At 32.8% G+C, this 25,347-nt stretch overlaps 1 protein-coding gene across 5 annotated transcripts in view; it reads right to left on the bottom strand.

Annotated features, from left to right (window-relative positions):
* The window catches only part of LOC100159241 (paired box protein Pax-5), a 74,028-nt gene extending 49,418 nt beyond the window's left edge, over positions 1–24,610 (bottom strand). For 3 of the 5 annotated variants that reach the window (XM_008185146.3, XM_003244674.4, XM_008185149.2), the window contains exons 1-3: positions 23,992–24,609; positions 11,178–11,333; positions 10,706–10,759 (exon numbers count right to left, since the gene is read on the bottom strand). In XM_008185146.3, the coding sequence (XP_008183368.1) occupies positions 10,706–10,759; positions 11,178–11,304 (181 nt within the window). In that variant the 5' untranslated portion in view covers positions 11,305–11,333; positions 23,992–24,609. Of the gene's footprint in view, positions 1–10,705; positions 10,760–11,177; positions 11,334–23,991 lie in introns of all 5 variants that reach the window. The other 2 variants (XM_008185148.3, XM_016804592.2) reach the window with 2 other exon arrangements.
* Positions 24,611–25,347: the final 737 nt, after the last annotated feature.

Raw genomic sequence — 25,347 nt, 5'->3', positions numbered from 1 at the left:
TTATAATTAACCGGCCGACGGTCGCCCCGAGTCATTATTCGTCGTCGTACTCGTCCTCGTCCTCGTCTTCGGAATATTTAGGACTATTTTATCGAACACGAACTACAGTTCATCGTGCCGACTCTATACACTGCAATATAACATTTCATCGGATTTTCGTTTCCAAGATTTATCGTTGAACTGCGATAACGATTAGGTTTCGTACAAGTAATATTATTATTATAGATACACGAGTTGAACGATCTGGTCAACGATGCAGCAGCGGCGGCGTACGTTAAAGGGAAATAAAAGGGTGCGCAGCATCCACGGCTGCTGCTGGTTTTGGTAAGGTACTAAGGTATATGACGGTCACCAACGGGAGATTAATGAAATAAGAGAATATAATTAACTCGGTGAGAGGTGCCCAATATAATGATAATTTGCAAACCTAGAATAATCTTTATGTTATTTCTTCTCCACCACGTGGTTTATGATGATTATTAAAACGTTTAGTTCCCACGGACACCACCTATATATTACATTTATATACTGAATACGAATTGCAGTGCTCGTATATTACATTATATTACCAGGCCTAAAATCATGTGCAGGAAATCATCACTATACTATTGCGGTAGGAATTCTTTTAGAGCATTAAACAATATTAAAGCATAATTTTATTTAAGTCGATTATAATAGTTATGTACCTAATAATAATTTCATTTTAGCTATATTGGTGTTGCAGTATACGGTTTTTGGGAAACTTTTCAGGCTTGTATAAATATATATTGTAATAATATTATAATGACAGAGCCCGGCGAGAAGATATTTTGTAAAACAGGTATACCTACCACTCGTAACGCACGTCAGTTAAAATAATAATACAAGACATTTTAAAACCAAATATCGGATCCTAATAGAACTGGTGCAACAGTGCGTCCGGTGGAAACTTCGCGATGCATTTTAGTGCATCCTGCACGACAAAGACTTCCATGATACCTATATAGGAGTGGTAAACGCATTAATCCCGTACGGCCGTATATTATAATGATATGTGCGCATAATATTAGACTAGCACAATTATTATTATTATCGATAACGCGAATGAACGGCACGAAACGGAAAGTTACGGAAAGTAGAGATCGATTTTTCGAAGACGACAAATTCACTTACCTACGTAATTATTATAATAATATAATAAAGTATTATGTACTTCAGGAGATATAGACCGAGTGGCGAGTACATTATAATATTATCATTATTGACATTATTATTATTGGTAATACCTAGTAGTGCATAACTAGCGTGGAACCTCTATACAGTATAAACGCGTATATACAAAATAAAAGTGTATATATTATATACATACATATATACTATATATATATTATATACGCGTAATGGATCAGAGTTGTAGTTGCTGTACGTTGTAATTGCGTACCTATATATACGCTTTGCACGTGTATAATAATAATATGATAGTATAATATAATATAATAACGGCGTATCGGTCGGAATTAAGACGAAATGGAATATTGGTTTTTTTCCTTGCAAAAGTACCTACACATACGCGCGGTGTACTCTACGTAGGTATAAAATATAATATATAATAATGCAGTCGGAATCGTATCGACCTCGTTAGCGTTGTCGTCGTAGGCCCGCCGCCGTCGATTAAACACGAAAAACCGTGTACGGACAACTATAATAATATTATAATATACCTGGACGGCTGGACGGCGGCAATGTGGGCTGCGGAACGGGTTGCGCGCGTTAATGCGGAAACTCGGCCGATAGTAGACGGCACACTCACACACACAAACATTACATACACATACACACTCACGAGTAGGTATTATACATATAATACACACTCACGCATGCACATATTATTACATGTGCGCGCGCGGCAACTTGCATCGGCTAGCGCGAATACGACCTGACAACTGTTTCTATTATAATAATACAGTTGTCGCCGTCGTGACCACCACGTTTGGCTCCCGTTTTGCCGTATCATTATAATATTGTATAATAAATAATAATAATGATGTTAATAATAATATTATAATATTTTTCGTAGACGCGCGACCCCGGTCGGCCCAGTTGTCACACAAGCGCGGGGTTCAGCGCTATAATACATTGCAGTGCACGTAAAATGAAAAATGTTCCCTTGTGGTGGTGCAGATCACACCGGAAGAGAAGAGCGAGTTCTGGTATATATATATAAACGTACCCCAAAATGATATAATGTAATAATTGCATAACGAATTCGCGTCATCATGTGTGCATATAGGTGTTATTATATTATATTATGACGTCGGAGCGGCAGGCGCCCCGCGGCCGCCGTATGGGCTTTTCGCCGCTTGCGCGTGATGATTGACGGTTCATAATGTTTTCCGTTTCGCAATCTGCCGTCGTCTGTGATATTATTATTATTAATATTATTGTTGTTGCTGTTACGTTGTCTATACGCCTTTGTGCTACCGTATACTTGACACCTATATACACCTACCGACGCGGGTAACCTATACGGCGATTACGACAGATGGTCCAGGGATAATTGAAAACGAAAGATGATTTTGCGCCGATGCGAAAAAAAACATAGACAATAATCCCCCGTGACGATTCTTCTTATCCAATAGGTTGTGGCACTCGAGACAAGAAATAGAAAAAAAAACAAGCGCTTTCCGTAGTGGCCTGCAGTGGCGGTGTTTACCGCGTCACCGGAAGAAGATCATCAAAAACTGAGCGAAATTTTTTTACATCAAAAATATTATTAAGTGAGCATGTTATACTCGATTAGGTCCGTTTGTATTTATTGTACCTAGGTCCAACAGTTTTTTTTCTAAATATTTCTTTTAAAGTATTATTTTGGTAGGTGCCTACAGGTTATTTGGAAAAGTCAACATAGGCATCCTTAAACTCGTAAACACCAAACGGTACCTAAGAATAATAATATAATGATAAATATACATTTCTGATGAATTAACTATTATTATAATATTATGTGTGCTACCTATATTTGAAATATTGTAAAATTACGGACTTTTGTCTATTCCATAATATAATATATTTATAAGAAAAATTTGGTGAGACTTTTTTGGACCGACTTTTCTATAGTAGAAAGTGTACTATACACTGTACTGTACACTATGCTGCACTATATAGGTACAGTTAACGCGATCAAATCATAAAATGTATTGTTTTTTTTTTTATAAGGTATCATTTATTTTCTTCTTTAGTTGGTAAATACAGAAAAAATATATTTTCCCTCCCTAAAAGTGTATAACTATAAATTATTATTAAAATGGATAATAACCAATTTGTCGTGGACTTCTATTAGAATATGCCTAAATTACAGTATATACCTAACTTATATAAACCTATATAATAATATAATATAATATATTATAATGTAAATCGTGTCACTCACTCAAATATTCCACCCACTATTATAATATGTACCAGCCACCAGGTACCTATGTTATTTATTAAATAATTTAAATTCTAAATATACCAGTGCAGTACGGCGCGTCGTTTCGTGTTAACCCCGAAAAAATTGGACACAATTTTTCGTTTGTTGCATAACACACTACTGCAGCGGCAGTTGCAGTGCAAGCACGGCAAAACCACCGTCGACGGTATATATGGGTAGGTACCTATATACATATGTACATATTGTAATATAATATTATTATACTGTAGTTATGTTTTTCGGTATGTCCGACTGACGTTACGAAAGCGCCGCCAAACACCACTTCGACATGCACATTACTGGAAAAACTGCTACTGGTGCTCAGTTACGCGCGTGTATTGATATACATATAATAAATATATATACATACATTATGCATGTATATAAACAGTACGCACACGGAGATTTAACGCCATTGTGCCTTTTTTCGCCTCCGACACCTATTCAAAATTGTTGTGTATATACATAATATACCTCTGCTGCACAGTGGCGGCGCGGCGGTGATAAAAGAGAACAAATAAAAAAAAACAACAACAAATCGGTTCTTTGTGTTACTATATTCTTGGTGTTTTTTTTTTACCTTCTATATATTATAGGTACGTACAATACATATAATATTATATATACCATTGTCGGAATACACGTACGCGTATACTTACGGTGTACGTGTGAGAGTGTGTGGAGATAATCATGCAAAAAGTACGTCTATATACGGTGTCATCAAACCCTTAATCTGCCGACGAGCAAACACTCACTCACACACACACACAAACACGCGTACGCGAGTATATATTATATTCTATACTATTCTATATGTGTATATATATTATTTGACGTGTGTGTGTGTGTGTTTAGAGACGAGTATACGAGTACGCATACATAATATTATACGCAAGTACGTAGTACGATCATTCTTCCGAGTGTGGAAAACGATCACGTCGCCATAAGACCATGACCGATCGTATATGGTCGAATTACGGAAGTGAATAAGTCTAAAAATAGATATTTTATTTCTGGTGGTCACGGATCGAAACCGGTTAACCGGTTTTCCGAAAAACCGGTTAAAATCGTGGTTTTTTCATATTTCAACACCGTAACCGGAACCGAAACCAAAAGTTTTAAAACACCGGTTAATAAACCGTAACTGAAACCTAAAATCTTAAAAAACCGTTCAGAAAACCTAGTTATTAATTAATAATGTCATTCTTCTCAGAATTCCCTGAATTACAAATCTGTGTACCAAATTTTATAACGTATATTTGAATCTTAAAAGTAAAACTTTAAATAACAATATTTTCAATACTCCAATACTCTTTTTTTAATATCTATTTAAATTAATATTTTGTTAAAATATCATAAGCATTAATCACATAACAAGAGTCTTATCTTACTGTAATATAGTGTGATGTTATTGTAAATTACAATTAAATATTAATATAATCGAATAATGATCTCAACCATAATATGTTGTATGCAAAAGTAGGTATAACATATATTAAAGTTAACATCACAAAATTAGTTCTGCTGGATATAAATTTGCTATATTGTAGGTACCTATACTAATTATACAAATCAGACATATTTTAAGGCTTTCGGCTCTAAATAATAAATAGATGGTGAAAATCGGGTCTGCAGTTATTCGGTAAACAAAAAAAATTATCAAAAGCCGTTTCAAAAACCAAAACCGAAAATTTTCAAAAACCATTCTTGATACCGATAAATTTGAAAAACCTTTTTTGAAACCAAAACCAAAACCAAAAAATTTGAAAAACCAAAAACCGATCTTATAACTTAAACCAAAACCATAAAATGTAGAAAACTGTTTTCAAAAACCGAAACCGTAACCGTAAAATTTGAAATGGTTTCGATCCCTGCTGGTGGTAGTTACTCAATGACGGAGATTCACAATGAGTAATGTTTCGTGTGACGTGGTCTAAATAATAATAATCTTAATATTAGTTGGCTAATGTTGAATAGTGTTGCTAAGCACTGGAAACGTTGCAACTTTATTTTGTTTTAACCAATGTTACAAGCAATTTCGTTCTGACAAAATGTCCGTGTGATGTAACATTCCATAGAAAAATAGCTATATTTAAATTTATTAGTTTGTTGAAATTGATGCCCAAAAACAAAACAGGTGATTTCTCGATAGTTAAACATTTCAACTATACCTACCTATGCCACATCTTATAGAATGAAAAAAACATTTTGCCATTATAATATTGTATAATATTATAATAATATAATTGCGTACAATTATCATTTTCACGGATGAATAAAGATCTTATTCATTATAAGACACAGCAAGTATGTGATGGGTTTAATAATTATTTGCTTCTACAATAATAATTAGAGGTATCGCGAGCGCATGTAGTAAAATATGTTTTTTTTTTTAATTGGACCCAACCAAGGTTGTTTATTGTGTCACATAGTAATCGTCGTTGCGTGTGTACTGCTGCAGCGTAACTAGGTATAAGCAAAAGGGTCTAATAATTATACTTGTCGTATTTGAAAAAAATGTTTATAAAAAGTTAATAAAATATTTCAAATTGTTAGTAAAATATCTCTGACCACGTTATCCGTTGAAAATAATTAAAAAAATTTCTGTACGTATCATTTTCGTCACAGTTATATATTATTATGTGATTCGCTTGTCAATTAATAAATGGCAACCTTCTCCTGTTGTACATGCCTACGTTGTGCCTATATTATAATAACGCTGCAACTATTACCTCCTCGGGTTACGTTTGAATCGTGATGCTTTGAAATTTTTCGTGCAAACATGATTGGGTCGATGTTTTGAAACGATACATATATATATATATATATAGGTACTCATAATAATATGCAAGAGGTACCCATATTATAATATTATATATTTACTGATCAGCCGCGGACACAAAATCGATGCGGAAATCGGTCCATACACATCGTAAAAACGTTATCGTTTTATCGTCCCGAGAGCGAAACGCTTGTACCACGTCAATCCGAGAAAACTATACCTATACGATAATAATAATAATAACATAATATAAACAAGACGAATATTAAAATATACTGGCCGCAGCAAAACAGCAGATCGTGTTCCTTACACGTGTAAAAAGCGTGCAAAAATTGCGTAATTTTAATATTAAGATCTGCTTTATAATAATAATTGCCTCTAACTAATGGCATTTGCTGCCGAGTTGTATTTGAGATCAATAAAAAAAAATAATAATAATAATCGTCAACGGTTATTATATCCAAATGGTCAAGCTTCATATTTTTAAGAAAATAAAAAATATGAGTCGCACTTTTCTTTAGGTTCGTAAAGATATGCTTGTACATTACACTGCTGCAAAAGCAAGACGCCCCAAGCGACGGGGAGTAAAAATAAATATGTATAACATGTTGGACGTTGGTATAGATACGTTAAAAACGTCTCCGAGAAAACGGTTAAAAATAATAATAATAAAAAATACGTTTCTCGTCGGCGAGCCGTTAAATGGAAGATTTCGGGGGTGTTTGACACAATCGGACGATTTAAAACGCAATCAACTACACGTTAATGACAAGGCCGCGTAACAAGTGCGAGCGCGGGTGGGACCTGTGGTGTTGGTGCGGCGGGGGTGTAGTGGCGGTGTACGACATGTGGTGAAACCGTTGCGGGGGGCAGATGCGCGGCTCTCTCAACCGCCGCCGCCGCCGTCAACGGACGCGAAATACACCCACCACTGTACACATTGTATAATAATATGTAATACACACACACGTATACCTATATAATACGTACACGTATAGTGTATACAGTAATAATATAATGTGACTACTGTACAACGGAAAAAAAACATACTATTTTCATTATCTTCGCCCATTGTTCTTGAGGAAGCACGCTTCTTCATACGAATGGATAGTATAGGACGAAAAAAACGTCCGTTAAAAATAATTACGACTTACGACGGTTATTTTATTTAATTTTTTTTTTTGCTTTCTAGTTTTGAGATGACCATTTTTTTGTGAACGGTCGTCATCGTATTTCCCACACCCAAAGGCACCAGTAATAAAAAAAAAAAAAATAAGACCACAATGAGATATTGGCCTACACTCGCACGTTTGGTGTAACGTATCCTGGATACAATTTTAAGATAACCTAGGTGTAGGTTACACTGTTACAGTCATTATAATAGCTCGCAACTAATAATACGCAACAACTTTCGACCACGGTGTATAATATTTATTTCATACGTTACTAAAACGATTGTGTTTAATATCAAGTGTGATGTTTTTGGCTACAATATTATTCTTTATTTAGTGCACTATACAGTCAGTGCCGGAAGAAAAATGTCAATGAGTGCTCGAGCATGTATTATTCTGTCACCTGACGGTTAGGTACGTATGTACCTACCCGCGTTATAGGTACCTATACAAATCGTATCTTTAAGATATTTTTCGGGCACTGGCTCCGAAACAATTTACAATATTTGGGGATATTCTAGACCTACAACACCACCCTCCAAGATACGGGCTTGTTCAGTTAGAAGTTAGAACGTGAATACGTGATGCGTACGAACCAAAATACATAGGTCGCCGTGGTTCCTATACTTATCTATACCACGTTCTCTGCACTATCATCAGTCTTGTCGATATAATTACTGATAAAAAGTAGTTTGAAATTAAAAAAAAAATGTAATAAGACTACCTATATAACTTGATAGCATATGACGAGTGTGTCATCGCACTGAGGACGAGAAGAGAAAAAACGGCGGATGTGTAGGCAAATAGAGTTTATAGAATGTATATTATAAGTGCTTGCTAAGCAGTTGAGAAAAGCCTCGTCGTCGGTGACACGGTAAAACAATACTAAGCGGCGATCCGGATTTAATAACTGGTCCATGCTAATACTCTAGTGTGTGTCCGGTCGTGATGATGAATATTTAAACGTAGAATTTTTTTCCTACTATATCTTTACATCTCTCTCTCTCTCTCTCTCTCTCTGTCTCACACTATATCATTCTATCTCTCTCTAGCTTTTCGTTGTTTAATCAATCCAGACGGCCCTCAATGAGCGCCGGCGAATCGCCAAGCACGATCTCATGAATAATTCACCTGCGGTCCTCCGCACACACCCGCACCCTTCGCTAAACTTTAGCCTTCCTATGCTAATTTCGTAACTGGAACTACTACTGTTCAGCAACAGCATCAGCAGCACTGCACTATATACGTGTACGTACATAATAATAACGCTATAATATGTATGTATAATATTATAATGTGTGTGTATGTTTGTTTATGTTCAATTAATGTATCTGTCTCGTGTATCATAACCAATAAGCCACCGGCAGTCTTGACCTAGGGCATTGTGAGCAAATTCCTTGGCGCGTGTACCGATATACAGATATATGGTACATAATATTAATATAATATATACCGCTAGAGTACATTATACCGATTGTAACTGGGTAAGAACTAGAAAGAATGGGTTACGTACTCAAATAGTATTATTATTAATAATACAAAATCGACACTGCAACATACGTGCGTATGAACCGTATAAACAAAAATCTATAGCAAACAGTAACGACTCATAAACAAATCAATCAGATGATAATTTCACGTAGGTACACTTGCTTATATACGCTTATGCTATTTACTGTAGTTGGAATAACTGACTTAAACCGTAAAAAAGCTAAATGTAATATTTGTGTTAATAATAATTTAATATCGTAAAAATCACTTTCTACCGAAATAAATCTAGTTATATTATAATATCGTATTTTATGGATATAACCATTATGTTGGAATATATAACGATTAATCCATTGGGTGTGTGTAAGTATTATAATATTACAGTCTGGTTTCAGTGTTTCACGAGGTCGCTTAAACGATGGTGATGACGACAACAGTAGACTTTATTCACGCTATAGTGCTTTTTCTCCGGTCGCATTTCACTTTACGAGCAACGTTCGAATGTGTATGATGTTATTATATAGTTCGAAATTCTAATTCTGGAAATTACGGCTACCGCCTAGAACTTTACATAGGTATCTTTAAATATCTAATACCGCCATATTACAGCACTGAGTTCAACGAATTGGAAGAAAATAATGCTTTTTAATTATTATTTTTACCAAAGAAAGTGAAAACGATAATTATGGGTCCACCTGCAGTAAATAGAATGATAATAATATAATGAATTATTACCTATATATTATAGATTCTAACTCTGCCTTCCATACTGTTTACCATTTTACCCGATTATGTACCTATTAACCATTTAGTAGTTATGTTATATTTTAACAATAAATACCAATTTTGTATTACCATCACGCCGTTTTACGTCGGTAACGGTCTCTGACGATGTTCATGAGTAAGGACGACACCTGTTGTCCAACTCCATCCCATATGTTACATGCGAATTAATCGAGTCGTGTCTAGTCCATCACATACGGACACACACACACTCCAGGGCGTACACGGTATTTCCATTATATTATGCTACAATATTCCAACATTTCCAACACGGCGTAAGTAAAATCATATAATATATTGTTTAAAAAATAGATATGTGTATTGTGTAGGTATACACATACGAACATACGCGGCGGCGGCGACGACGACAATTTATCGGCCGCCTTTTATATTATTTTATACGTGAACGTAGGTCTATAGACTACGGTATAGTGTTATATATATTATATTATTATAATATATGTTTCGCGCGTGCCTCCTTCACCCGGCTATATTACATTAGTCGTGATCGACCAGATCGATCACCGCCCGGCCCGGAGATTACGATTGGATTGTATTATTATTATACGATAGGTATTATACACTGCGTAGGTACAATACTATTACATACGCTATTATATTTAACTGTAAACGTTAAGAAACATAAGATTCCGTGGCTATATCCCGACTTGTGGGACTGTTGAAAGTTATGTTGTATATTTAGGTCTAATACACAACAAAATAAATATATTTCGGGGTAGATTTCTAACTTTATTGCAAACTAAGTCATATAAGTACTTTTATAGTAGAATATATAAGGTGGGTACGCGTAGAAATCTATAAATGTGTAAATTTTTATTTATTTTTTGATTTGGCGTTGTCAGTTTTCTATCACTTCCCCGAATATACGTTCCTGAACTGTACAGTGCGTAATATAATATATAATAGCACCACGAGGCACGAGCTACGCAACGAACCCAGAACACTATTAAATTATAAGCAAAAATATTCGACTGATTTATATACGATTTTTATTTTTTCACTTACCTTCTTGTGAAAAACCGTTGACGCTGCTACTGCTGCTAATGTTTCCCGATCCCACTGAAAAAAAAACAAGAAATCCTTAAGAAGTTTACGTTTTATAAGTCTTAACCTATTCATGGTTTGTATATATCGCTGCAGCTTTACCTTAAACTCGGTTTCAAAAATAGCATCTGTTGACTAACTTTTAAGTCAAGTGTAAATTATTTTATCTAGGTATGCCTAATTACCCGAATAGCTAGTTAGTTTATAGCCCTACAGTATTTACGTAACTCAATAATAGTTAAAGCTGCAACATTCTATATCATATATGATTCGTGACACAACGACGAGTAATGAGTGGACTAATTTGATTTGTATTATATGATTGTTTTATATGAAATAATAATCAATTATTATTGATAGTAATAATATAATTATTAAATTGATTATGATTTTAGTATGTATTATAAATTATGCAGTGTATATTTCTACTTACCATCGTCGTGGTGCATCTGCTGTTGTGTCTGATGCATAAGACCTTGCGAGTGCATCTGATGTTGTGGCATATTGTGAGGGTGCAAGGAGCCCCCATGGTGCCCCAAACCCAGCTCCATCCCAATCATAATCCCTTCCACGGTGTCATTCACCTCGTCTGAAAAAACATAATTAACGTTGATTAAATTCTGCCAAGAAAAGTACAATGAAATGCATAGGACTACCTATAATTATATTTTATACAATGGTGACACATAATGGTATACATAGCTAAGTTACTACAGAAATATACAATATTTCTAAATTATTTTTCTTATTCCACTAGTACCTATATAACTTCTATAAGTATTAGTATTTACTTTTTTCTATTTGAAATAATTCGTTTTATATATCAAAATTAAATGTAAGTTTGGATAATGTAGAATAAATTATTATAGACAAATAAAGACTAATCTTATTCAATTTTTATTATATGTGTTGTATTTATTGTTTTATTTACCTAATTATTCAGTTTTAGTTTACGACTTTATGTGGATATTTAAATTGTATGAGTAATATAATACGTAAATAAAATATGCAAAGAACTTGGAGCCGATGAAAATAGTTTAAACTGACGTTTGGCGGCTGTCTTTCACCATAGAGGTTACTCCGAACCCTCGAGGTGTTTAAGATTTTCGCTTTATCATCGTGTCATTACAATCATTACAAACGGTCAATAGTTTTCGCTATCCCGGTGGGCTGCCGCGCTCGTTGACAGTCTACTACGCTCTTATTTGTTCTTTGACTCGTACCGTGGTATATATCACACATAGTAAATACGCACGTATCTTATATTTTAACTCTTTGGTTTTCTTTTCAGATCAATTTTGTAACAACGCGAAGACAACATAAATTATTTCTACTATTGCATTTACTAAATTTTTGTAGTTTTGGGTATTTTTATTATTATTATTATTATTATTATTATTTAGGTTGCCAACACACTCTAACAAATACGACGTTTAGGTAGGTATGGATAGGTAGCCAGGTAGGTATACACATTTATAACATATTATAATATAGCTTTTTTTTATCCGGACAGGATATATATTATATTATTGTAACGACCGCGTTTATGTAAATGTCCCGAGTCGTGCGGATAAGTACACTGCAAAAGAAACGAAAAAGTGTGAAAATTGAAGCTCGTGATGACGCTAGCGGTCAACCACTGTGGGGTGTCATCTCTGCGGCGTGCGCGTGTGCGTATAAATCTCGATCACGCGGGTCCGGTCAGAATCGTGGCTTGATATTCTTCCATTGCACCGGGTCATCTCGCGTTGTGTGTGTTTGATAACACGAAACCAACATGAAGGAATGAGAACAGAAAAAAACAAGGGAAAAAAATGAAGAAATGAGGTAAAAAATAAAATAAAATAAGAGAAGAAAAAATTCCCGTGAAGCTACGCGGATCGGACCCGTTATGCTCACGTGTGTCACTGCACGAATGCAGACTCCAGTGACAATCAGTTCGTGGGTATCTCTCAATAAAATTATCTCAATACGAAAAGCCTATTCAAGCGTCTCTTCGAATATATACATTTATATACGTAGGTATAACACATTCGCATAGGAAATTCGTTATCGAACTGCTGTTAATAATAAGAATAATTGGGCATACCTATATTCATTTATGATATATTATTATTCATTTTGTTGTAAAATGTCCATACATTTTTTAATAGTATGAATAAGTGAGACGTATAATTCTATTAAACAATATCATGGCCCTTGCTATCTAATTAAAACGCAAACGAATCATCTAGGCGATTTAAATACCTAGGGAATTTCAACGTTTTTATTGTTATAAGTTCACCGCTCAACGAGTAGGGGGAATCATGGACGTATAATACCATTTTATCTACTTCAGTACAATATAATATAGTCCGAAATTATATTTTAATGCGCGCTATCATTTCGCGTTGGCATTTTGTTCACGTGCCTCATATAAATCGGGTTTTATCTAGGTACCACGCGATGTATATATTATAATAGGTTACACAAATAACGAAAACAAATGTACGAGGGCGACGCGGTGAGCGTGTGTCCGGCGTGCCAGACGAGTCGGTGCGATCTATATAAATAATAATAATATTATTATAATGTAATACCGCTAAATAAGAGGAGGAGGCGAGACGGTCGGCGATCGTCGTCGGCGTTAAGAATGCCGATCGCGGTCGCGGAGACACGCGCTCGCGAGAGAGATTATAATAATATATATAGGACATAGGTACAGTAATAATAACATCGCTCCAAGTACAGTTTGAGTTTGATTAGTCCACGAGATGCGTCCGGTAGAACCGCCTTAATGCGTGCACGTTGTATATAATATTCATTCTTCAGCTAAATAATATCTCTTAATTCATATACATATATATTATAATATCTACTAAGGTTTTTACTTATAACACTGTTGTTGTTGTTATTATTATTATTATTATTATTATTATTATAATGACGTGTGTTTTATTATTTCGATTAGCTGTTATAGGAGTGGGCGGCGTGTTATTTGTATGTGAAAACCTGCGGAGCATTCGACAGGTGCCGAGGTGTGAGCGTGCAGAAATATATTGTATTATAATAAATTGTTATCATCGCTACAGATGATTTTACTACTGGGCTATTATACTAACGACGTGTTTAATCGATTTGATGGCACTGCTGCAGGTTGCAAGAAGGTCTGAACCCTATATAGCATACGAAAGTCCGGCGGCCTATTTGTCACGACGGCTGGACCCGTTTACCGCGAGTATACGGCTATTATCTATATATATAAAGAAAAGTGTACTTTACCAATAATCAACGCAGAGCTGAACCTATTTGAGTTATCAATTTGAAATATCGAGGATAGATTTATATAATAATTTCATCGGGCACTAAGAAAGGATTAGTTGAAATTTACATTTTAAAGAGGTGCTCAAACAGGGATCTTGAGGTTCACGATGGAAATTGGAAATTTTATTTTTATTTATTTTTTAAATAGTTGCCATTGGTTACAGTGTACAGTAGAAATTAGTATTTATTTATTATTGGTTATTTGGGCAGATCAGATACAAGCTAGCACCAAATCAAATTATTGAACATTGCAGCAAGTTACTCCCAAAAACAGTTGAACAATCATAACTTTTTTAAGTTGCAACTTTTTACGGACAACGGAATGCACGGATTCAACTTGGTATGAATGTTTGTGTGTAGATTAAACATCTGGGAAGAAGACAGACTAATTTAGGAATGGTTAAATTTGGTTTTTTTTTATTCATCTGATATTAGTAGTTATGTTAGGTTAGGATTTTGTATTAATTGATTATATTAATCCACCATAGGTGGAATACGACCAACTAGGTATAACTTTGATACTTTAGAGTTAAATCATACACCTACGTACAAACAGCACGGGGTCCGCGATTTACCGTAGATAGATTGCCTACCTGATAATATGCTGTTGCGAATTATAATTTTCATTCCGGGAAACGGAAAAGTTAAGATACATTTTGAACACCATACACTGAATATTAAATAACGAATTGTACAAAATTTGAGTCATAAAGAGTTGGTACATTTAATGGGCAACGAAGTGCACGGGATCAGCTAGTATATTATATTATATACTAGTACATAATAATATACGATGTGCCGCACATAGGTACTTATGTATATATCGTATAATAATATATATGATATGATACGCGTTACGCGGCTCAACAGTTGACTTTCAAAGACTTTTTTTCGTTTTTTTTTCACGTGCCGCGTATATAATATAGGTATATAAGCACACATTGCAACCATATAATATTACGATACAGTAATAATAATATTATCATGACCACTCGCGTGTTGTTAAACCGCGTTGACATTATACATTCACATAGACAGAAGAATAGAAATTTAACCTCATTTTTTTTTATTTAACCGCTTTATCAATCATGAAATCGGAATAATATTTGCGTTTTTCTGTTCAGAGAGGGGAAAAAAATTAAGAGAACGACGACAAAGTGAAATAAATCATTGCTTTCGCGGAGTAAACTCGGATGAACCGACGACGGCGTGGTACATAATATATATTATGTGCGTTAAAAAAAAACAATGTAACGCGTGCACGCGCAGCGCAAGTCGCGTTCCTACCTTATAATAAATCGTTGTCGAAGTAAACGTCTCGGCGAAAGGCCGGCTGTTTATTCGTCGGTCGTCGATGACGATTCTATTCCCATATATACAAACACCTAGGTATATATTATAATTTATAATATTATATTGTAAATAATTGTAATATTGCAGTAGGTATTTGTTTACATTTTACTATTTTAGACGAAAACATAGTCAGTATTATATTATTATGATATTTGCATAAGTGTAATATTATGATGCAGCCAAAAACTATTCTCGGTAAAACATAATAATAATTTTATATTTTTCAGACTTTATAAATAATATAATATATTATAGTCATTATTATACTTTGAGAGTATTGCTATATATGTATAATCTATTGACTTAGCGCGTGTCCACAGCTCCGTGACCGTATAATAATAATAATAATAATAATAATAATAATAATAATATAACTTTTCGACGTGCGCGGGACTGCGGGAGGTTATAATCGCTTATTCTTATATACATGAGTATACGATGTACATAATATCTTAACGAAATACAAAAGTATTAGGTATGCAATATATTGGTAAACCTCTATGTATATGCGTAAACACTTCGGCGTGTTCTACGCGTTCGACGCAGTACAGGTGATGACTTAAATTTGTGTAGGATAGTTTGCCACCGCAGCTTATATGTCTATAATTGCCTATACCTAATATTAAGATTTATGAGAAAAGCACGTAATATCGAATCGGTGCAATAAGCGCATTCCTATAATAAACAGAATAATAAAAACGTATGCACACATTTATTTTGATCATATATTATTATATATCTAGGTATTGAGTAAAATAATATTTATATAAGTCAAATTACACTTTATTTCGCGTAAAATGTCGTTTCTAGATTATATAAAATAATTAAATACACCTACTCCATATTAAATCGTTCACTTGATTTTCAACGCTATAACCATGAATAATATTTAAAAATAATTTATCGTCAAATTGGTCTATTTTGAATCATTTATAATAGTACCTGCATTAAATATTAAGTATTGTTTTGGTTATGTAACATAGAATTCCTTTTGTTAGTTTTTAGATAAAATTGTATGTTATTATAGGTAACGACATTCTTCAGAAAAAAAAAATGTAATATCGTAATTGCGGACTTGTTAACATAATGACATAAAATCAATTTAATACTGCGTTCGCTTTCACGTACTTTTTAATGATGAACTTAAATCAATAACGAATATATTTTTTAATGTAATAGAATAAGAATCTATATAAAATCCATTATAGATTATTACAGTAAGTTAAAATATAAACAATATTTTTAAACATTTATTTAATATTGAAAATAAATATGGCACTTAGAACTTATGTAAACAGCAGTGATCAAGGTATTTTTTCAAAAAGAAAATATACATAACGATTTACAATACTAAAGATAATTTTAATAAATTATGGCAAAATTGAACCTTGTGATTTTCTATAGTTTCACAAATGTGTACCTATTTTTTCTTAAGGACGCTCGAAATAAAAATTAGTTAATTTTGCATTAGAATAAAAAACGGGTATCCTTCATTTTCTTGTTTTACCATAAAGACTATAATAGCTGGTAATTGTACTCGGAAGTCGGGAGCTGTTTATTTCTGAATTAAACTATAATCTAATAATATGAGTACCTATATAATATTATATGCTACGATTATATTATTTTGTCACATAAAAAACATAATATACTATAACTTAGTTAATAAATATTATATATATCCATCTATCGATGACCCTACGCTAGTTTCCTATACATTTTTACACATACTTCGATACTCGTACCTTGTATAAATTACAGTATGTTCTCAAGAAAGAATAAGGCAAACAATATTTCAGCCGCATCAATAATAAAAAAAATAAAAAAAGGAGTTTAAGGTTCGTTAAAACTAGAAATGATTTAACGAAAACTATTTGACCGTAATTTCTCCAAATAATTTTTAAATAATATATATAGTAAACTATTTTGTCAAGTTTTAATATTATTTTTTAACGTGGTTTAGTCTAGACGTATAGTATGAGATATATTGATACATTAAACGTACCGATATATTATCGCCAATATAGGTTTTTATCATATAATCATACAAAATGTATAGGTACCTACGGGTATACTAATTAGTAATTACTAACACTCTTAAATTTTCTCGGGTTCAATAATTTAAATACATTTTTCCAAGACCCCAGTTTCTGTTTCAGATTATAATACAATTTAGGAACAGTCACTAATTCAGGAAGGTCGATTCAATTATTTTACCAAATAGATAAATAAGAAAATCATTTATTAAAGATTGTTAGTATTTTTTTTATTCAGAAGTCCTTGCGAAATTGTACGTGCGTGCGAGTATGTTTTGATAACAATCAATTTTTAAACTATAAAAAAGACGGTCTGTCAGCCTATAATATTACTAAGTAAATTGTATGATATTATTGTAATTAAAATAATTGATTTTACTATATTAGGTATTAGCACTACCGTAGGTTAAATTAATTTTTGCTAAAAAAATTGCATTTGAAAATGTTATCTGTGTTTATATAATTTTAAATTTTTAGATTTTTTGGTTGTATTATGAACTATTCACGAGAATCCTTGTTTTAAGAGTTCAATTCTTAACTACAAAAATTGAAAATTTTGTAATTTAAAAAAAAAAAAACATCGCTCAGAATCTAAAACAAGTCTGAAAATATGCCTGTGATTTGAAATGTAATTTAAAAGGATCTAAATCCTCATTATGGTTTTCCCGTTACACATTGATCGGGCCTGAATAACTGAATTATGTAATTATCAAAAAAAAAATATATAACGTAATATTTTAGTGCCAACAATATTAATACGCATATCTTATTATACATTGACATTCCACTTGTTATTGAACGATCATCGAAAGCTCAGGCTACTTAGTTGGAAGGTGGAAATATTTAGTATAGGTACAATATGCGGTTTTAACACCACTCTGTGCTATTTACCTTTAATTCCTTGCATCTAAATACATAACACAGGTATTATAGGTATAATAACCATCGAGGTTTTGTTTTATTCAAACGGAACGCGCATAAAACACACTCGCTTCTATAATACAAGGTACTTATACATATATACATATATATTATATTTATTTTTGGTGCCACCCTCATTTCGATGTTAATATACATTATATTATTATAATAATGCGCGAGTAATATACCTGCATCAATAATACATCACACACCAGCACTGCAGAACCCTGTGACATCCGACGTGGCAGCAGTGGAAACGTCACAGACAATTAACGTCTATTGTGACTGCAACGTGTCTGCGTGCTGTTAGGGGTGGCCGAGGGTTTCCGTCGGGCTTGATAGTGACGGAAGGAATAACCCCGTGTGTACTGCAGCACCTCTCGGTACAATATAATATCATGCAACCAGTAATAAGGAATATTTTCGGACGACAGATCATACTTTCAGTATACTTACCCAATAATAGGTGTGACGCGTAATATAATACATATTATATACCAGATACCTAGATAGAGTGAAATCGATTTGGGGAAGTTTGAATAGAGATCAAAAATTCTTCATACCAATCAAATATTATACTTAAGTACATAACTATATATAGTTATTACTTATTATCGTTATAATATTATTATATCATATTATAACAACCTGGCCCTGCTCCGACCCGTCGGTATTATTACGGTAATGAAGTAATAAGACTATATTATTAATATATTTTAGATTTCGTTATAAATTATATTATTATTTCACGCGACGATTTCCGCGATCCAAATAAAACGGTACGAGCGGCGTCGAGTAATAATGTAAATCGATAAATATATTATATAAAAAAAATTTATCTCTGCAGTTACGAATGACCGGAAAAAGAACCGACGGTTACGCAATTAATTGGATTTTCCATCTGGGACGGGTTTCCACTGTTGGAAAATTTAATCTGCCACTTTCTCTTGAGGTTTTTTCTCGTTCATTTCCTTCTTATGTATAGGTTAGGTGTAGGTTTATATATTATATATACACTTTTATTAAACACCTTTTTTTCCAATCAACCGATTGGTTTTTTTGTGGTTTTTCACGAGTTATTTTCTTCTTCCCCTTCATAAAACACAAACACACGCACACACTGCACATCGCCCATTTATCAAAATGACTACTTAGGTTCCTGCTAACTCAATAAATACCTAGTTAAATAATTTTTTGGGATGGAATTGAATTTCCAAGTTATTAATATTTTACAAAGAAAAACATTTTTTAAAAATGTTTAAACTAACGTTATAATATACCTATAAACCTATGAAGATTTTCATTTTTATTTTCGTATAAAATAATATAATAATATAATATATAATACACATCTTCAATAAATATATCCGTGGTATTAATAATTTTTTTGAAATCATTTAGGTAGGTACTTGTAATTATATTTTTGCTTGTATTGAAAATGTTATAATTGTGTACAATAAATATAACAATATTCATATAAAGTATCATTTAAAAAAAATTTGTTTTTTATAGCTATAGTCTATAGTTTTATGTCTCAAATTCGATTTTAAAAACAAAATACAAAGGTATATAAATTATTTTTGTGAAATTATATTTATCTATTTATTTAGTTTCATTTTCCTATAAAGAAATACTGTGCTTCATTGAAAAAAAGTAATGTGGAGGAGTAGGGTATTAAAAGCAGTTACAAAAATATCATACAAATAATAAAAAATTAGCACTATACAGGTACCTACATACAATTTATTTTAATAATATTTAATAAAAATAAATAAATACCTATACTATAGGTAGGTACTAAATAAATAATTGGTACTATATAGAAACAATAATCTAAACAATTTATTTATAATGAGTAGGTACCATCTAACATTAAAGATTCAAAAAATGTTTGTTAATTTTCTCTACTAAAAACTTACAAATGCTCTTTGTATTGAGAAAAATATTCGATATTTTTTTTGTTTTTCAAAAATGATCAATAAACATCAAACTAATTTATGATAATATATAAATCAAAAATGTACACGTCTTTTGTATTTAAATAAGATTAAAAACTAATAATAATAATAGAAATAAAATACAATTTCATGTAACATAAAAGATAATATTACAATTTTTATGGTTACCTAAGTCTCAAGATTATAATAATAATTGAAAATAAAAATATATATTAAGTATTTTGTATTAAATTTTTCCCAATAATCTGAAGTATGCTAAAGAAATTAAAATGTTCTTTAATTCATTAGAAGTTTTCAAATATTTAATATTAACTATTTCCTGTCAACTCGCTTGTGTTGAACGAAGCGTCCTCATATTTTACTATTAAATAAAGTAATGAAATATAATAAATAATAACCTAAACATTCGACTCCAAATTAATGAGTGATGACTATAATCTATATATATGAATTTTAATATAAATTTTAATATAAATTGTAAAGAAGGCTGATGGTTATTAATTTTAATTGTGTTATGCAATCAATAGTTTTTAAATTCGAGTTAAATTGAGTTTCTTGAAATAAATATTACTTTCGTAGTTTCGTGTATCTAATTTTAACAGTCAATCAATAGGTTGCATTATTACTGTTATTACTGTTAAATTAAGATTTAATTATTTTTAAAATTATACTACTATAATAATAACTTATAACATAGGTAAATATTAAGTAAATATTATCACTTGTTAAAAATTTAAAGTAAGTATACAACTCATAGTTTTTTACAGATAAATAAACACATTTTTTTTTATTCATAGAAGTACAAAATACCTATAGAAAGCGCCTATAGAGTCAAAACACAACACTATTCATGTTTTATACATCAGAAATTATATTTAATTCAAAATTACCTATAACAACTTTAAAAACGTATGAAGGGACCTAATGTTTAAATGATTTAATAATAAATTGATTTTACTCGTTAAAAATAAGTTCAATTTTCGTCCGATATGGGTAAGTACTACTTAGTATATTTGACTTGTGACTATAGTGTAATCACAAACACATATAATATCTAAATCAAGTCTCGGGGAACAACTGCACTGCAGCGGACGCCGGCCGTCTGGGTGTTGTGTACAACGATTCACGGTAGCGCGCAATAATTATAGTGTTTATAGTATATCGCTATATATAATACCTATGCCCATAGTGTTCATAATATAATATCATTAAAATATATTGTACAGACGTCGGGTGCGGGTGCGGCGCATAGACGTTTGACGGCGACGACTATGACTACGACTAGGGGACCCGTCATCAGCAGTATAACCCGTAATTATTATCGTTTTGTGTTGTCCTTGATGTCTGTGTGAGGCGCAATGTCAGCAGCTGCTGTTCGACTCTGATAACGACACAAAACTGTATACTCACGCACAATATACATATGTATATAATATGTATAATATATATTGTAATTTGTAAGCTCGGGGCAAAAAGGGTTGTGACGTGCTCGCTGAAATGTCAATGACTTCGTTGGAGGCCGATAGTAAGAATTTTTGCGAAAAACGATTATACGAATTAGCGCAAGTTGAGCGCTTATGCACTGTGCTGCGCGCGTACACAAAAAAATGCGTTGGCCACGATGTTTAGGTAGTCATATTATTATTATTATATTGTGTAGCCAACTTGCCTATACCGAAAAGTTTGATCGGAATGACTAAAGTGTATGTTGTGTATGCCGTGTGTTTATTATATGTATATATTATATACAGGTTATCCTGTAATTCTGTATATATTTTATATAATTTATGTATATAAATATATTATTTGTATCTATAGGATATAGCCATATAGGTAGTGGATGATATATATATATATGTATATAAAGAGTACGTGTGATAGAAGAATGGTAATCGGCGGAAACGACAACAATAAACGTGCGGCCCGGCAAAGCTGGGCACCGACCTGTTGATTCACCCGCACGTCGTTTATTTGTCTGTTAATGTTTTTTTTTTTTTTTGCTTATCAAGAGCATACGAACACAATGATTTTGACAAAACATAATTATGCATCACCGGCACAACACACGAAACTAAAACATAGTTTGATATTGGAATTTAAAATAAAAGATTTAAAAAATATATGATTTTAAATATTATATAATAATATACTAAATACTATTATACTCTATGCTACTTCATTTTGAACCTACCCTAACAGACACCTCTAAATAATGAATGTATTTTTGGGAACAAACATCAATCTTCTTACAAAGTGAACCCGCTGAAGTCTGATTAGCGGACAACATTTCAGCACCAGAGTATCTGATGATTAAAGCTTTCACAGTATCATTCAAAACTTATAGTCTTGGCAAATCCTTTGTGTGCCAAATCTAACAGTACATCAGTTTTTGATTAGTAATATTAAATTGAATGTTTTTGTTCCCATCAAAACTTCATTCACCTTAAAACTCCTTCTGTTATTATTTTTTATGATATAACTACCCTTAACCACATAAAACTGATATAAATAAAATGATTTAGTTTTTTATCAACTGAAACATGATTATTTAATTTTTTTTAATGTATGGTAATTTTATAATATTGTTATGTACTTAATTTATTTTATTAGTATGATTGATGCAAATACATAACATAAATATTAATTATATGTCATAATATAATAATAATCCTCAACCGGAATTTAAATGAAAAAGAAAACAATTTTATTGGATTTAAGTTAAAATTATAATTGTATTATAACTATAACCATTTTTTGGTTCAATATTACCACAAATAAAATTAAATATTAGTCAAAATAAAATATTATAAATATTAGCTATTAGTTATTACCTACAGTCGTAAAATAAGGAATTTTAATGACAAATATCATCATGTTAAGAGGAAAATAAATAATCTGTGTTGAAAGATTTTGAACTGTTGACTGTTGGGATTGAGTTGATTAAATACTATTTGTATTGTAGCAATGATGATAATTAAAATATATAACACTATTAACTCCATGGGAAAATATTCAGTTTTGAGCTTGTTTATGTATTTATATTTTTTTATAATATGAAAACAGCTCAGTGTCACGATGAACTTAATGATGGGACTATATATGTAAAATTTTTATATATATAATATTAAGAATTATACAACGAATGACCGTGGGATATTATGAAAACGAGAGGAAAGGAAGTTTGTTTACGGCCAACTACTGTCGGAAAATATTGAAAACATGTGCACGCATGACGTGTGGTCAAGGAGATGTTATTTTTTCAGATTGTACTTGCACGTTGTATTTAATTTCAACAATAATATATTATTATACTATATGCAGTTTAAGTTAATTATTAAAATATAGGTACCTATATTAGGTATATTATAGGCTAAAACTTAGGTTTGTTGGAAATTTTAATAAATGTTATCGATATTGAATGTTATTAGTTTGTTAAAAATAAATTTAATATTAATTATCGAAGAAAATAATATACGAATGTTTGTTATAAAATCTAGTTTGAAAAAAATCGTTTCTGGCGTTCACTTGCGTTAAAGTCACTTGGTAGGTCATAATGATGATATTGTGTCTTAAATATTATAATATTATTTTATTGGTTTTTAATATCGCATAGATACCATAGCCCATGGGCCGCGGGTAAGTGCATTATAATATATAATAATATATAGTTACTCACCAAAAGGAGTGTGTCGAAGCGTGTTCCGGGGTAGGTCCTGTGTCCCGAAGCCGGAGTTATAGCTAATGATTACGCAAACGAACACTCTCGACGGATGCGCCCACGAAATCGGTCGACGACGACGAGGGTGATAATAATATTATAATATTATTGTATACAACTGTCGAACACAACACGTCATATAAACGGTTAATGAAACATACTTTATGCTATGATATTATTGACGGCGTGACACGGCAAAATCGACGATTTACGAATAATAATATGAACGAAGATTATGTTGACGATAAATTAATATATATTAAATAATAATATTATAATATTATAGTTTAATTCGTACGGAATTAATATTCGAAATCCGGTCGAGTGGTCCGAAGGGCTGGAGCGTCGATGCGCACGGGTGCGGAGAAGCAAACCGGGTGAGAAAAAAAAAATTACGATAAGTCAATCGAAGCACAAACACCGCACACGCACACACACACTTACACACACCGGCGCGATCGCAAGCTCTCTATATGGTCTACCGATGGTGCGTCACGACCGTCGTCCACCGTGCTCGCTGGTTAGGCACTGCTACTATGCGCGCGGAGGTACCGGTCTGTACTATGGTCCACTGGCAAACCAAACGCTCGGAACACCGTCTCCCCCGCCGACGTCTCGCGGGCCGCACGCCATTGGCCCGGAGCCGGGGCCGCCCGCAACAGGTGCCACACGCGCGCACACACACACACACACACGCTCTGGCGCGCGCATTTACCTGTCGGGTACACACGCACACGCGGCTACACGTTGCCCCCCCTGCCCCCTACACATCGTCGTTAATGCTTTTAGGCGGGAGGGGGGATTCGGTATAGGCGGGGGACGACGACGACGACGACTTTATTGCCGCCCGCGTCTTTTTAGTCATTTCCCGCCACAGAATAAGTTTCACTATAATAATAATAATAATAATAATAGTATATTTTATACGTCCTACCAGCCATCATATTCCGCACGCTACACTGTTGTATTATTATTATTATTGTACTTGCCATACAAGCACTGCAGAGCACATATTATTATACCTACCTCACGCCCGGTGTACTCCGCGCCGCGGTCATCGTGCTGCACCACTGCAAGTAATTCGCCCGACAACTATGGCTAAGGCGCCGCCGACATAATTATTATAATATATTATAATATTATATAATAATACATATGCTGCTGCAGTGCAAGTAAAATAATACCGTCTTTTTGCCTCTGTGTATAGGTATGTCAATAAAAATTATATAATATTACATAATATTACACGCTATATTTATAAAATATTGTCTCTCACTCTATATATTAAAATACTAGTAAGATTTATATGAATTT

Source organism: Acyrthosiphon pisum, chromosome A2 (genome assembly GCF_005508785.2).
Source record: "Acyrthosiphon pisum isolate AL4f chromosome A2, pea_aphid_22Mar2018_4r6ur, whole genome shotgun sequence".
NCBI classification, from domain to species: domain Eukaryota; kingdom Metazoa; phylum Arthropoda; class Insecta; order Hemiptera; family Aphididae; genus Acyrthosiphon; species Acyrthosiphon pisum.
This window is presented reverse-complemented; position numbering and strand designations above follow the sequence as displayed.